This window comes from Apaloderma vittatum, unplaced genomic scaffold (assembly GCF_000703405.1).
Source record: "Apaloderma vittatum isolate BGI_N311 unplaced genomic scaffold, ASM70340v1 scaffold4315, whole genome shotgun sequence".
In the NCBI taxonomy this organism is placed as follows: domain Eukaryota; kingdom Metazoa; phylum Chordata; class Aves; order Trogoniformes; family Trogonidae; genus Apaloderma; species Apaloderma vittatum.
In genome coordinates, this window is record NW_009715344.1 from 5,507 (window position 1) to 15,333 (window position 9,827).

A 9,827-nucleotide genomic window follows, 5' to 3' on the forward strand; every position below is an offset into this window, starting at 1 on the left:
CTGAAACAAAACTCCCTCCCTTATACCCTTCTTCTCCTTACCCCCACACACACTCCGTGGTTCTACATGTGCTGAAAAGAGAAGAGTAAGCTTAGAATAAATCTAATGCATCAAAGGAATAAATGATAATGATAGTAAAGAGTAAAACCCAAACCCAAAAGACCACAACACTCCTGTGTTGTCATTGTCTGAGTGTCTATCCCTATCTCTCTCGGAGGCTGCAGGCATCAATTTACATAGTACAACCAGTAAACAAGGTTGAAGAATCCAAAGGTGATTGGAAAAATGATTCGCGACCACTTGTCAATGGTGCTGACGTCTGTCAGGTCTGGGATTTTGAGCTTCAGCTTCGATGACCGCCGGCGAAGACGGCAGTTGGCACGGTTGCGGGCCGCAGCGTGGTGGGTCAGCGGGACGTGGCGGTCCAGGGTTGGGTGGTGACCAAATCCATCCCGAGAGGCCAGCTGCTTGCGGAACTGGATTCCTGAGCCTTCAAAGGACATGACAGAGTTTCGAGAGTCGCCAACGCTGCTCATCATGTCCGTGGCCAGCAGCTCGTTGTTCATCTCCAGAGTGCTGAGGAGGATGTTGCCATAAGGGTCAACCTAGAAGAGGGAACACAGAAGGAAGGTAGCGGGGATGTCCTGTGTACAGTGCACACAGGGCCACACTCCTAGGGATGATTTTGAACTGTTTTCCCTGTAATACCACTGACTGGGCCATTTGGGAACCCTGAACCTGGACCTCCAGAAGGATATGGATGTGCTAGAGAATATCCAGAGAAGAGCTACGAGGATGATTAGAGGGCTGGAGCACCTCTCCTATGAAGACAGACTGAGAGAGTTGAGTAAAGAAGGCTCTGAGGAGACCTTATTGTGAGCTTCCAGTATCTTAAGGGGGCCTACAAGAAAGCTGATGAGGGGCTTTTTAGGTTGTTGGATAGTGATAGGACTAGCGGGAATGGGTTAAAGCTAGAGATGGTTCAGATTGTACATTAGTAAGAAGTTCTTCCCCATGAGGGTGGTGAGACCCTGGCACAGGTTGCCCAGAGAGGGGGTGGAAGCCCCATCCCTGGAAGTTTTTAAGGCCAGGCTGGATGGGGCTCTGGGCAGCCTGATCTAGTGGGGGATGTCTCTGCCCATGGCAAGGGGGTTGGAACTAGATGATCTCTAAGGTCCCTTCAAACCCTGAAAATTCTGTGATTCTATGATTCTGCATATGTTGTCCACTGATGATGGAGTTGAAGGACTAGCCACACATGCTTGCAGGAAACTTTTGAGTGGGGTAGTGATTTGGCCAACACAGTAGGACTAAAAGCCACGGGGGTACTTTCTGGGTAAATGTGCCCATGAAAGAGGTTACCCAGGGCAGTGGTGGAGTCTCCGTCCCTGGAGATATTTAAGAGTCATGCAGACATAGTGCTTAGGGATATGGTTTAATCAAGGACTTGTCAGTGTTAGATTAATGGACTCAATGATCTTTAAGGTGTTTTCCAATCTAGGCAGTTCTGTGATGAGATTGGCTTGAAGATGATGACAAAACGATCAAGGAGAAAAAAAATTCAGTAATCACCAGGCAGGAGAACTGGAGTTCATTTCTCATGATGAGGAGAAAGGCTGGTCCACAGCTCATCCAGGACTGAATGAACAGTGGAGAGTCTGAATTCTCCTGCCACAATGAAAGAAGGGAACAAACCTGCTCTCTCACCCTCTTCTCCTCATAACGGTGGCGCTCATTGTTGGCCTTGCTGATCCGTTCACTCTGTTTCTTTTGCTGCCGGGGGCCTCGCCCGAAGAATATGTAGTTGACAAAAGCGTACTCCAGGAGCGCCAGGAACACGAAGACAAAGCAGCCCATGAGATAAACATCAATAGCCTTGACGTAAGGGATCTTGGGAAGAGTCTCCCGCAGATGAGTGTTGATGGTAGTCATTGTAAGGACCGTGGTGACTCCTGAAAGGAGAGGGCAAGTGCTCTGTTACCAAGGTGGGATAGCGTACTGAAATGCCACTCTCAGCTTCCCTATTGCTCCTCCTAGCTGGTCAACCCCAGAAGGGATGAGAGCAGTGCAACTGAGAAGAAATTACTCTCAGCTCAGCTGCCCGGTATGAATCACTGCAGAAAATAAACCAGCCACCAAGAGCGGGAGAAAATGTCAAAGCTTGGCATCATCAGGACGGTGGAGATCAGCATCTGCTGCACCTTTATTCTTTAAGTCCTCCCTGATCCTCCTTCCTTCTCTTAATATGGTAGGAAACACTCAGTTTTGGTCTTGATCCCTAAACCTCTTCTCCCTTTTTTCCAGTTCATGAACTCATCAGGCTTCCCTGCACACTACCAAATGGCCTCAGTATCCTTGACATGAATTTATACTCTGCCATGTCTTTCCAACGTCACGAATAGGAGAAAAAATGAAGAGATTCCCTCTTTATGGTGCTCTTTTTTGCCTGCCTCATAGGCTTCTGTCCACATCCTTGAGGCAATAAATTCCCGCCTTCCTCTCACCAGCTTTTCCACTCACTACTTCAGTTCTCATCTGTACACACTTCTGCTGTGGTTCTCACTCCTTTTTAGGCGTATTCATACTTCCTGCATCTTAAATAAACATTTTGTGGTCTCGTTGAAGACATTTTTCCCCATCTACTCTATCTCCAAGAGCCTAGCACACCTTGATTACTCTCACAGCTTCAGTCCTCTTTGGTTTCTTCACAGCCTCTTTCCTTCTCTGGACTCACGGTGGCCTCAGAACTGTCTCTTCGGCAGTTTTCTGCCAGCTTCAAAAAGACAGCAACAAGTCTTCATGCTTCTTTTCGGGGCACTAACTTTTCATCTTTTCCTAGTCATCTTTTCCCGCTTCACTAGCTCAGCTGTCCTGCTTTTCTTACTACCTTGCTGATCTCTTTTTCTTCTAGTGTCCCTCCTCCTCGTCTCCCTGTTGGCAGTTCTCTTAGTCTCCATGACCTTAATTTGCTTTTCTGGTGTCAGCCCCACCCCTGCAGTGATGGCTTTCAAACCCCTTTGTGCATCCTGGATTTCTGCTTGTCCTGCTTCCCCCTTATCATGTCTTTAATGTCATTCCTGACCAAAAAAATAAAAAAGAACTAATAGTTCACAAAAGATTAAATAGAAGAGCGATATATTTATATACTTACAATATATTATATTGTCTGTATTTAGACAGTAGTCTAAATATCCAGAAATCTGAGACAAAGAAAGGGGAGATGTTTTCCACATCTCCATTAAGAACTGGACAAACTGCAATGTAGACTGAGGGCAGAGGCAAAGAAAAGTTTTTCGACTGTACAAGCAAGTAAATCTGGACATAAAGTGCCCAAAGGAGGCTGCAGAGTCTCCTTCTTCAGAGCTTTTTAAGAACAAGTTAGATAGAGAGTTGTCAGGAATAGTTTAGGGAGACTTGTTCCAGATCTGATCTACAATGTTTTTCTTCTGTCTTCTCCTTTGAATCCAGATGCCAGCAGAAATTCAACAGCTGTGTGTCCCGTGACCACCCTTCTGCTTGTACTTTCACTGTGCCAGCAATGTCTGCCATGGTCTCCTTTTCTTCTCTCACTGATTATAGTCTTATTAATGCAACTTACCTTTTTAATTTACGATGTTTTTCTTGCTCCCTCCCTGTCTCCCTGCTCCAGCCTCTCCAAGTAAGCATAGTCAAACTATCTATTTTATGTCTTTGTACAAACCATCATTCCTCTGAGTCTTCTTAAACTCTATCTTCTCCCAGAGTTAAATTAAGCCCCCAACCTTTTCTAACCCAGCCCCTACCTGTGCTCCATTGCCTCTCTGAGCCTTTTCCCACTCACTGATGAAATCGTTCTCCCTCCTTGACTCTCCTACTTCCTCTGAACTTTCCATCATGTTGCACAGCCCCTTTCTCATATGACAGCCATCCCCCCTTTCTCCTGTTCCTTCCTCAAAATCCTCATCTGCAATCCACCCCCACTTCCCTTCCGCTGCTTAAAAGATCTCATTTTTTTCCTCTTATAGGAAAACATTCCAATTTAGGGGAGCATGTGCTTAAGAAATACTTGCATTGTCCTGGGTATGAAGGTCTTCAGCTACAAAAAGTGTTTGTATGGGGCCTAGACTATCACAAAAATGTATAATGTCAATTCCACTATTTTTTTTAGGAATTTAGCCATTCACTCACCATTCTTGCCACTCTTTAGCTACCCACCCTCAGCATTTATCAACCAACTAACCTGTCCTGGCACACCTGTTGACTAAGAGGCAACCATATTTCTTTTCTTAAGAAAACAAATGCAAACCAGAGTGAGGGAACTGGTGGCCTCATGGCACATCAGTCTCTTACATCTGAGAAGCTGTGACGACTTAAGCTTTTGTTATAGGGTTTAAACTTGTATTCATAGAAATCTGTGGTAGAACTTTTACTGATTCAAGTAATACAGACTCAAGCTTGGGAAGTACTGAACAACGATAAACTAGTAACTCTTCTGGGCTGAAAATTTGAAGTTTTACTCAAAAAAAATGTCCTTAATTTGGGATGACAAGTTTGACAGACTTATGTGGCTTGCTTAGATGCTACCAACAAAGAAGAAAACATTTTTTCTTACAGCTCTCCTAGCTGATCTCCCTCAGAAAATCACCTTCTTCAATGTATAATGAAAAGGTACCTACCGAGTGCCACTCGTGCAGCAGAAGCGTCATAATTGATCCAGAAGGAAACCCAGGACAGAATGGTGATGAGAATAGATGGCATGTAAGTCTGCAGGATGAAGTAGCCAATGTTCCTCTTAATCCGGAAACTCAAGGATAAGCGCAGATATGAACCTGTCAATGAGATATTAAAGGGAGAGGCAGTTTGAGAGGAGGGCAAGGCTGTATTTATGGTAAGACCTTAGGCCAGGAATTGAAATTTTATTTGGAAAATGTTCTCAAGAGGCAGGGATAATGAGAAATCTTTTTTTTCTTCATTTGATTTTGCAGACTCATCAGGTTTTGGAAGGGGGCTCTGCTCGTTTGGCTCAGAATATTAAGAAAGGAAGCTCTACATAAGTTATGTTATTAAATCAGACAGCATGGGATAATGTCCGTTTAGTGCTGAAATTTTTATTATGGTATGTGCTAATTTGATACAGGCTTACACAGGAGACTTTAACCCTATATCTGGATGCAGTGAGATGATTTTCTGATGTTTCATGTACTAGCTTTTCCTCCAAACAGCAATGAAGACCCAAATTGTATTTTTCCCATGCTGTTCTAAAAGTAGGTTATGGTCAGACTGGGCAAATTCATATGCAGATGGAGTACTGCTAGTTAATCTGTAGGTCTTTTTTTTTTATTTTCCCAAGTTGTTGCAACTTCCTCCTAATCTTTTAGCAAACCTAATGGGGACAGTGACAGCAGTAAGTGCTTTTATAGTCCTTCCACTGGGGCAGGGTCATTTTGACAGTGACAAAGCAGGGCCTCTCTCATTGCTGTGAAACAAAGTCCAAGTCACTCCTTCTTCCCACTTCTGTCCCTTAGGCAACAGCAGCCTGAAACATGGGTGTAATCATGGGTTGGCAGCTCAGGTAATAATAGAACAACAGTCTTTAGTGATCAAGGAGGTAGACTGGGAAGAAGGTGATTATGCTCTCTCACCGTTATGTGTCGTTTGTGTAGCTCGAGCACAGTATTTCACCAGTCTCTTTTTGAAGGTCTTACCTTTTTAGACTACAAACTTCTTCTGGAGGAATTGTTTAGGGTCTCTAGATTACCATTGCAATGGGACCCTGCTCCTAGCATGCCCCCCAGGCACTGCTGTGACAATATCACCATCTGCCACCACCACTGACAGACTCAGGCTGTGATTTCATGGCATTTCAAAATTTGTCCTATTTAACAGGTGTGTGGAACACTCTTTTGGCAGTGAACTCCGTGCCAGATCAAAGTGAAGACTGCAACCAAAATACAAACTCTCCAACTCGTCAACTAGCACTATCTGAATTATCCAAGGTATTCTTTCCCATTCCTTTCATTGCCATAAACAGAAGGGCTAGCATCATTTCACACAACACTTGTGTTTCAGCTGACATATCCTTCTGCTTGCTATTGCACCTCCATTAGCTTTGAGAGCCTGTTGCAAACCACATAAAAACGAGGTAAAGGCTGAGAACCTCCTAAAGAGGTTGTGTTTTGAGCTCAGTTGGTGTTTTGCCTAAGAAATGAAAACGACTGCAGCAAAAAACCCAATCCCATAAGTGTCTGAAGAGAAGTGGCCAAAAAAAGCCCACCAAACCACACCTGGTGGGCACAGAAGATGCCTCTTTTCCAAAGGAACAGGAACCTAAGTTCAAACCTGGATCCTAAGTTAATGCCTCAGCATTTGCATCAGAGGAACAACCACATTCGCGTTGATCGGCAGGTTTGCTCATCCCATCGCAACCCTTCGGCAGAGACTCACCAGTGGTGAAGACCACTTCCCTGCTGACCAGCCTCTGCTCGATAATGGTGAACTGGGGCAGTTCTAGCACCTCCATCCCCGTGACAGCAGAATCATTTCCTTGCCAGAAGAAGACAATGTCATCAACCGTGTAACCATCTGCAAAGATGAAGAAGCACAGAGAGCAAACTAAGATGACAAGCTGGAGCAGATGACACCCACATTTTCACTAAGGTGATCTGGAAGAGGATCCAAAGGAAAGCCCAAACCATCAGATAGCAAGCATAGCCCCTCCCTGCTGATGTACTTTTCTTGATCAGCTGAGCCTGGTAGTACAGTCCCCAGGAGAAGAGATAAAAATTGGTCAGAACTCCCACTTCTGGACAGAATTCAGGAGAAAAAGTTAAGTGGCCCTTCAAGCCTTGACTTGTGCTACATAATCTTCATGGCTGACACGACAGTGACTCGTGCATCAGAAACCTCTGTTAGATGCACCAAACATGGCATTTTGCTTTTTAGAAACTGCCTCCTCTTACCAGAAGGGGGAGACCACACGATACGTTCTGGCAGGGAGGAGGTAAACAGAGCACCGAAGTATTACAAATTCCCGGGGAGAGAAAGATTTACAACAGCGGTTGAAGAGAAATTCGAACATCGGAGCGTCTCCCTCTTCTGAGCACTCTCAGTCAAAATCTGGAGCCAGGCAGTGGCCAGAGTCTCTGAGATCGGGGGCTGCTTTTACCGAGTGCTGGCTGAAAAGAGCAGTAATGGAAGGAGAGGAGGGGGAATCAATCTGGGGACAAATACTCATCCCTTTAAGTTTCAGGATAATGGATTTGTTAGCTCAACCAGGAGTACAGCCTCTTACTTTAACCCCAAACTATACGTGCTAGACAGGGTTGCATGGGTTGGAAGTGCTGAGGAGGAGCCCAAATCCACAGTCCCAGGGGAAAGACCCCCCAAATGCTCTGGACTCATGGGCAATGAGGTCCTGGAGACAAAACTGTGCAGCTCCTCTCCCATTTGTGATAGCCACAGCCTGCCCTTGCGGGCAAGCGCTCATCTCCACTTGAAAATTAATGTCACTTGTGGCGAGCTGCATTTTGAAGCACCAAGGCTGTTGCTGCAGAAGGGCTGCCCCGCTGTTCTCGACGAAGAACAGAGTTGCACGGGAGCACCTCTGTGTGCAAAGAAGCAGTACGATACGTTCAGGCTTTGGTATGGCATGGTGCAAGGCTTCCTTTAGAGCATGAACTTCACCTGTGCCCACAGACAGCTTTTGTTCACAACCTGCATTGCAGCACAACAGCCTGCCTTATCCACAAGCCCTCACAGCAGAGAGGCACTTGGCTTAGCAATACCCAGCAAGGCTACAACCACTGGGGAGAGCTGCCACCAAAACCACCCCCAGGGTATTAGTGGGGTCAGGGGAATGAAGAGCTGTGGAACGCACCGTGGAGGAGAATTCTTCTACCCAGCCTTAGGGGTCAAGGTTTAGCCCAGATCAGAGCTGAACCTTTGCAGGTAGTGTCATCCTGTAGCTCCTGAGCGGACAAAGAGCTGTGCAACTTGATTTGATCTCATGGCTGATCCTGCTTTGAGCTGTGGACTGGACTAGAGACACCCTGAGGTCTCTTTCCAAACTGAATTATTCGATGACTGTGTAGTCTCCAAGCCCACATCCTGTGCTCTCAGTCATTACTGCGCTTATTCATGGATGCTAAAAAATAATAACAATCTTCCAAATGCCATGCCAGATCTGCTTTTGATGTAAATCAGCTAAGGGAGGGCTCCACCTCCTCCCCCCTCCATGGCATGCTCCTGCTCCCATGGCAGTGACTGATGAAGCACCCACATCCACGAGCCCACAGAGATTCAGGACCCTCAGGTTATCATCTCATCTGCTGCAGGCACTGGGGCGTCAGAGGCTGTTGCCCTGCTTAGAGTACCCCGGCTTTGTGCAGAGGAGCTGGTGTTTGCAGCTGGCTGCAGCATCTCTCCCCCAGCACCGAGACCAAGTGCGGAAAGCAGCAAGAAACAGCCAAGTCCCCCACTCCTCCCCGGTGGTTGATTCCAGCAGCTCAACACTCTGCCAGCTAAAAACACTGTGTGCGATTTTACATTTGAATTCATCTGGCTCAGACTTTCAGACTCTGGTGGTTGTTCCGAATTTCTCTAGGAGGTTACCAAGCCTTTTCCACCCGGCGCTCCTCGCCTCTGCAGAAGTGCACCCAGCCTGTAAACAAGTCACCTCTCCACCTCCTTTGCAGTAAACAAACCAGATTGAGCTATTGAGGTTTCTCACCACAAAACATCTGCTCCAGCCCTTGAACCACTTTTTCGCATCTTTTCTCAATGTCTTCTGACTTGTCAACTGCCTTTCTAAATTTTGGAAAGCAAATACAGACAGGAGTGCCTTTCCATGTCTCACCAGCGACATATTCAGAGGCCAATCGATTCCCTGCTCTGACTCACGGCTCCCTTGGTTTATATAATAACCGAGGCTCACTCCAGCCCTTTTTGTAGCTCTGCCACAAAACCTGGTGCTCAGGGCTGCCATCCCTTCAGCATTTCCCTGGGTCAATGGGTACGAGTCCCTCAGCCTGGCAGCCTGGCCCATGCTCCCGCACCCCAGCACAGACCTCCCCATTTAGCTGGATTCGAATGCATTCGGGGTGTATTCACGTTGGGAGGTATTCAAATGCGCAGCGAGAAAGCCACGCAGACTGCTATCTTCATCATCCACAAATTTAACAGCAGTGACTTCAAATTTACTTCCTGATCAGCAATGAAAATGTCAAATTACAGTAACTAATTTTAGGAGATCTCGCAGTTAACTAGCTCCATTCCATCTATTCTATGACCTGCTGGGACTAGATACCACTTTTTGTTACGCTGTTTTGTTTTTTGTTTTTTTTTTGTTATGTCATTATGCAATATGAAATCAAACATGTTTTTCAGGGAGCCATTTTTTTAAGGTGATTCTAAAGGGAAACGTTGTTCAGTCTAAAAATAAATGCTTCACTTTGATTTCTAGCTTGAAAAGGAAACCCAAATTTCCATTTTCACTTTTTAAAAGTGAAAGAACTTTCACGAAGACAAGCCACTCCGACCTGAAATATCATAAAGTATTGATACGGCATCTTCAAACGTCAGGTTACAGCCAGTTTGCTGCCTGCCTCATCAGTATTTTGTTGAATCCTGGCACACAGCTAGGCAGGGCTATATGTGGGGAGGGTTATTTTTAGGATGGAGGGGTGAGATCAACAGGCAATGCCACCACTGCCTTATCTCCTGCAAGTAAGTGCACTGAGATGCTGTGGGGAAGGAGACCTCAGCTGCTTGCTGCTCTTTTACAAAGCCAGCAGCCCCACGCCACAAAAAGGCTGGTTTGCCTTTTTTTAAAAAAAAAAAAAAAACTTTTT

General features: G+C 45.8%; 1 protein-coding gene across 2 annotated transcripts in view; it reads right to left on the reverse strand.

Annotated features, from left to right (window-relative positions):
• Positions 1 to 8: 8 nt before the first annotated feature.
• LOC104273685 (gamma-aminobutyric acid receptor subunit beta-4) overlaps positions 9 to 9,827 on the reverse strand; it is a 24,324-nt gene continuing 14,505 nt past the window's right edge. Inside the window, exons 3-6 of one of the 2 annotated variants that reach the window (XM_009869088.1) lie at positions 6,424 to 6,561; positions 4,656 to 4,808; positions 1,708 to 1,952; positions 9 to 605 (exon numbers count right to left, since the gene is read on the reverse strand). In XM_009869088.1, the coding sequence (XP_009867390.1) occupies positions 228 to 605; positions 1,708 to 1,952; positions 4,656 to 4,808; positions 6,424 to 6,561 (914 nt within the window). In that variant the 3' untranslated portion in view covers positions 9 to 227. Of the gene's footprint in view, positions 606 to 1,695; positions 1,953 to 4,655; positions 4,809 to 6,423; positions 6,562 to 9,827 lie in introns of both variants that reach the window. The other variant, XM_009869087.1, reaches the window with a different exon arrangement.